Source organism: Astatotilapia calliptera, chromosome 3 (genome assembly GCF_900246225.1).
Source record: "Astatotilapia calliptera chromosome 3, fAstCal1.2, whole genome shotgun sequence".
In the NCBI taxonomy this organism is placed as follows: Eukaryota; Metazoa; Chordata; class Actinopteri; order Cichliformes; family Cichlidae; genus Astatotilapia; species Astatotilapia calliptera.
Genome location: NC_039304.1, coordinates 16,187,755 through 16,193,787, shown reverse-complemented (window position 1 = coordinate 16,193,787; position 6,033 = coordinate 16,187,755). Strand labels below are relative to the sequence as shown.

The following is a 6,033-nucleotide window of genomic DNA, read 5'->3' as shown; positions in this document are numbered from 1 at the left end:
TCCAATTTCTTTGGCAAAAAAAAAAAAAAACAAAAAAAAAAAAACATGGTACAAAGGCATCAGTGAATCTGCACTCCAGTCAGAAGGGAATGAATCTTGATTTGCAAACATGATTTATTAATTAGCATTTTAAGTATTAACATTGCACATAATCCCCTCCAAAGAAAAGCACACACAAGTAAAATAAAAAGGAAATTAAGCTTCTTTCTAATCCAACCTCAACCAAGAAGATTAAGGGAGTAGTACGTTTCAAGAATTGATTTGAGGTGTTAACAGAACTAAACAGACTCCCATTATGCATCACCAATCGCAGACCTGCTTAGCTTTCCCCTCTTTAACCAAATTAATCAGAAGCCAAATTAAACTACATGATGGGCCCCATCTGCTCTATTAAAGGAAATATTTCTAAGGGGGTGGAATAACATTCCCATTTTTTCCTCTCTCCCCCTTTTTAAAAGCTGTACTTTCAATTTCTAAATGTGCACCCACCAACTACCTGTATCCCCTTAACCTGCGCTCCCTTCCCACCCTCTCCAGATGTCAGTGTGGACAGGACAAGACAAGATGAGGGGGTGGGGAAGGGGCCTGAAGGATGACTGTGAGAAGTGGTAGGATGGAGGATTGGGGGAGTGCAGGGAGGGGAGAGCAGTGCATGTGGTCTGAAATAGGTCCAGTCCTCCAACCCTAGGACCTATGAGAAACAAAAGAAAGCGCAGGAGAGATGGATTGAAAGAAAGACCCCAAAAAAAAAAAAAAAGACCTTTAATTTAAAAATAAAAAAATAAAAAGGGCACTTTTAATCCCGAGCCAAGGATTATATTGAAAGAAAATCCAATTTCCCAGAATTTGAGCCAAAAATCTTCCCTGTGTTAAACAAAAGTCTGACTCCAAACACAGGCAGCGTTCTCAAAGACTCCTTTCAATGCCATCATTCCGCCTTAAATCCATTTACTTGACTAAAGAGTTAATGTCCATCATCAGGCCCTCTGTGACAGACTGCTAATGTTGCACATGAAGCACAAGAAGTGCAACCCTACACCCTCACGTCTCCCACCCTGTCTAATCCAAGGTTGCGCCACTTTAGTGTGGGGTCCCACCTCTTGCCAAGGGTCGTGTGACCATCCTCGTGGCCATCACTCTGCTGGTGCTGGGACAGTTGTTGGAGCTGCCTGCTGAAGTGAAGAACACAGCTGAGATTTGTCAACAAAACACCTACCAATGAAAAATGAACCAGCTGGGAAAGCAAAGAGCAACTTTAATGTCTTACCTCAGGCGATTTTACCGTTTTGGGGGAGATTTTAGGAGAGGTCTTTGGCGACTTTGATGTGGGTTTTGTATCAGATGGCTTTGAGGTCTGTGGTGGGGTACTAGGCTCTGATGCAGACTTCTCTGTATCATTCTTCAATACATGGAAAAGATGTGAAAATATTAGTAAAATACCAAAGCTTTAGAACTTCAGAAGATCCAGCTAAACCATCATACAGGCACAAAACCATAGAAATTCATCTAATAGTTAGACTCCTGTCTACCATCTAGACAGTATAAATATTACAGGGACTTAAGGGTTTTCATTGTCAATCAGGCATATTTTCAGATGAGGCGAACTGTAGTTTTTCCACTCAAATCCTGATTAAAGCCAATGAGAACACCACATTGACTGTAAAATATACAAAAACATTTACAGTACAAGTATATTTAAAAATGATGGCAGCTCTCAGTGCTCCCCCCAGCACCCTATCAGATGCAACCAAGTTATAAATTTGAAAATCCTAGGTGATTTAGAGAAAGTGTGACCTCTGACCTTGAGGTCAAGGTCCCTGAGATTTGAACTTGTACAAGACTTTTGTAGACACACCCATGGTATCCTCTGTCAGTCTACCCCAGGGCAGCTATGGCTACAACTGTAGTTTGCCTCCACCAGTGTTTTGTAAAGCGCTTCGAGGGCCCCAAAAAGCACTATATAAATGAAATCCATTATTATTATTATTACTATTATTACATCACCTCGTTCTTGTATTCAAACTTAGGTGCGTTTCGCCCGCCAGCCCATCCGCTGGGCATGGTGACGATAAGTGTTCAGCATTTTACTGCTTGCATTAGAGCCTTAATATCTTCTGATAATCGTTTTCTGTGACCAGGACAGCTTGGCAGTGAAAAATAAGCTCATGTGGGTAGTGATCTTTTCTTCCCCAAACATCACTAACAGCTCATCTGTGCATAGTTTCCTCACTGAGTGATCTTGATATAGCTGAAGATCAAAAATATCTTACTTTGGAGACAGAGGACTCTGAATTCCTTTGCCTGCGTCGTCTGAACTGGCGGCGTTGTTTCTGGCCTTGGCCCTCCCCTGCTTCTCCATTGGTCTGAGGGCTGTCAGGTGCCGCCGCCATAGCCACCTCGTGCTGTGGCTGCTGCTGCTTTAGCTCACTCTTCTCCAGGCTCTCTGGTGGTGCAGCCGCCTGCTGGTCTTCTACAGCCTGATTGGGAGGTGGGCGAGGACGGAATGGCCTGAATCCGAGGAAAGCACATTAAATTGCCTCAAGAATCAAGAAGTCCTTCAAACAGGATGTCTAAGCAGGACCGTTAAGTTACCTGCGGTATGGGCGCCAGAATCTGCGTCGTGGCGGCCGCTGGGTCTGATCACTCTGGGTCTGATCACTCTGTGTCTGACCACCCTCTTCGTCTCCATCCTTCTGCTCACCAACTTCACCCTAAATTGGAAAAAAACAGACAAAAGACCATTAACAACATAAGCGTTCAACTACTTCAATCCATCTCAATGTCCAGCATCATCCTAAAGGTTGTAGTCTCCCTCACACCCGTCTTTCCGCTTTAGCTTACATCTTGTGTCTCCGGCCGTGGCCTGCGCGGCCTACGGCGGCGTTGCTGAGGCCTCGCTCCCTCACTCTCTCCCGATCGGTCAGTATCAGGACCTTGCCCATCGGCTGGCTTGTTCTGGTCGCCGGGCCGAGGGCTTCGGGGAAAGAACCGTCGACGGAATCGCCGTTTGTTGGGCGCATAGCGGCTTCCTTTTACCGGAACACCACCTGGACCGGTAACATTAGCTGCTTCGGAGCCCTTTGGAACAGAGACATGCCTGAAATGCTTTCTCCAAGAGCAGTTTTTTTTTTTTTTATACCTTTTTAAACAGCCGAGAATGTCACATTTTGTCCTTGCCATACCTTAGCTGCTTCAATCACGTCAAACTCTACAATTTCCCCATCTCCAACGCTGCGGAGAAATTTCCTGGGATTGTTCTTCGTGATTGCTGTCTGAGGAGACATGGCTAGCATTAAAAATGTGGGTACAATTAACTCCCATGAAGAAAAGAAAGACCTTACCTGATGAACGAATACATCTTCTTTGGTGTCATTCCTGCAAGAAATAAAACTTCATTAGCAAACAATAGACTGAAAAAAGTGAGGAATACTAAAAAGAAATAAGGGAGAATTCGAAACACCTTACCTGTTAATGAATCCATACCCATTACGCACATTGAACCATTTCACTGTGCCTTGGACCAAAGTGGCTACAACAAGAGCACAGCAAAAGAATAAGGAAGTGTAATAGAGCAAGTAGTCATTCAGAGCTCACACCGTTATCTTGATTACATCAGCGGTGACCTGCTCGCAAGTGAGAGCTCTATGGATCAATCATTAACCGCAAGACTTTGAAACCAGGCCTGCACTAGGTCACGAGGCGACATGGGAACACTTCCGACAATTAAGGAGTTCAAGACGAGTCACACGGACACCTGAACGATGTATTCTTCCTCACAGAGACAAGCTCAAAGCCGGCTCGTTTGTGTGTTTTACGGCAGTCTAAACTAGTTCAATTTGGCCAAATTTCCTTCTGCAATGATTTGCAGCTGGGAGGGCGCGTGCGCGTGTTTCGCTTACCAAGCGCGTGAACGACAGCTGATAAAGAAGAAAAATTGGGTCATGCGTTCAAAGTGTTCGGTTAACATGGACTTCTATACAGTCTGAATCAGCTCCATACCTACACAAACACCTGCGATTAAACCAGAGGCAGCCACTGGACTGACATGTGGGGAAAACTTTTTTTTTTGAAAAAGCACCTGTGTCCTCGAGGCCTTTTATTAATAGAAGTGAGCTTTACAAGCCAATATGTGTGACAGTCAAATAACTTCGTTTTCAACAGCGCGAGTTTAAGCATTTTTTTTTTTTTTTTGGGAATATAGTCCCCAGAAAAACCTGAAAAACTCAGCCTCAAACACGTGTTGCCTAAAAAGTACCACACCGGAGACAGCAGTGGCACCCCAGGCTGCTGTAATTAACACAAATTCAACCAGCTTGGATCACACACTTCAAGAAATATCACAGAAGGAAGGGTAAAATATATATATATATAAACACACACATTCTGTTTTTCACACCCAGGCTCGGTCAGAAGGCGCTAACTTTAAACGTTTTCTGGATATTTACCAAGAAATCTTGGCGGATAGAGTACTTCTACACCCACCTATAACTTTCCTCTCCGGCTGTGGTTTGTCTTCCACCGGTGCCGATGGTGGAGCGCTCTGCGCCTCGGCGTCGGTCATGCTCGCTGTCGGGTTACTACACTTCCACTCCCGAGTCCCCTCCCTCCTACTCTTCCCGAAACTTTCCCAAGCGCCACTGCTAAGTTTTTATCCCGGCATCCCCTCGGACTGCCGGACGGAAGCCGCGCCCTCATTGGTTTCCACGAAAGCGCGAGCTCGAATCTGATTGGTCAAGCGAGGGCGGCAATTGGGACGGAAAATCGTCAGGTGGAGGACAGACATGAGTGAAATGAAGCTGATTTGTTTTCATTTCATTTCATTCATATATATATATATATATATATATATATATATATATATATATATATATATATATATATATATATATATATATATATATATATATATATATATATATATATATATTACTAGAAAAATAGAATCGACAATCGCCAGGTTCTATTTATATAAAAATAGAATGACTGGAGTCTGTTTTTGAGAGGCCATTCATCTCTATCGATCTATATGTTATAGCTTAAAAACACAGCCTTGTAGTGTCTTTTTCACAGAACATAAATAACTGCAGAACTTAGCTGCTAGTGGGTAAACGTCTCTTTGTGATACAATGCTGTTTATATCGGTGAGTGAAAATCCCAATATGCATATACAACATGTAGACAGCCAATAGCTGCCAGCAATATAACAGCAACAGTGAAACTGTAGAAGTTAGACACATACAGTCTGATACACATTAGCATTTTTACCTGCTGTTAAACTGTTTCAGGTCTTCAAAAGAACTCTGAGCGATCTGGGAGCATTTTTCCCCATATGTAAATACAGCAATGAGAAGTTTCTGATATTTTTTTCTGCTCCTGAACAACAAATTTCTCAAAATATATATTTTTTAAATGTCATTAATTAATTGATTAAAAATAAAAAAAAATAAAAGCTCAGACTGGGGGGGGGGGGGGGGGGGGGGCACGACACTAAGTTTTCTGCCACATGGCACGGATGCTATGTAGACCAGTCAAATGTGGCATGCTTGGATCAGACACCAAATGACCACGGTAGCAGAGTCACAGTATCTGGGGTACAAGAAGCTTAAGGCAAAAGTCAGTAGCAGAATCAGCTTGTTGGTACGTTATAGATGGATGCTATTTGGATGGATGAAGAGTGCAATTTTAATTGATCAAAATGTCCTTTATTTCACTATACCCCTGATTATTTATATCCATCAGCACTTCTAGATACTTTTTTATTTGCATGTGTTATGTTCGCCACAGAAATAAGTTCTTATTTTTTTGCCCACTCAATGGTCAAAAATAGTTACACGTAAAAGGTCATCCAGAGAACTCAAATTTATTCTTCTTTTGTCCAAGAACTGAATCCCAAACTCTTGGAAATATTATTTAGCCGTCTGAAAAGATAGAGAAACTTGTTAGCACACTGGACCAATGGGCAGCACAAAATTTATGTTTTACAATACGTTAAAAATCAAAGGTTAGAAAATAAGTAATATGCTTATAAGTGTA

General features: G+C 42.5%; 1 protein-coding gene across 3 annotated transcripts; it reads right to left on the bottom strand.

Moving 5' to 3' along the window:
* Positions 1–96: 96 nt before the first annotated feature.
* On the bottom strand, positions 97–4,646 carry LOC113018710 (Y-box-binding protein 2-A). 3 transcript variants are annotated; one of them, XM_026162034.1, is made up of 10 exons: positions 4,483–4,645; positions 3,466–3,529; positions 3,342–3,375; positions 3,183–3,272; positions 2,842–3,078; positions 2,593–2,711; positions 2,271–2,508; positions 1,268–1,399; positions 1,098–1,172; positions 97–691 (listed from the first exon to the last, which is right to left on the bottom strand). In XM_026162034.1, the coding sequence occupies exons 1-9, from the start codon at positions 4,559–4,561 to the stop codon at positions 1,134–1,136; spliced, it is 1,032 nt and encodes a 343-aa protein (XP_026017819.1). In that variant the 5' UTR covers positions 4,562–4,645; the 3' UTR covers positions 97–691; positions 1,098–1,133. The 3 variants fall into 3 exon arrangements, with proteins under 3 accessions (XP_026017819.1, XP_026017821.1, XP_026017818.1); XM_026162036.1 differs by having other exon boundaries at positions 97–1,169; positions 4,483–4,646; XM_026162033.1 differs by having other exon boundaries at positions 97–1,172.
* Positions 4,647–6,033: the final 1,387 nt, after the last annotated feature.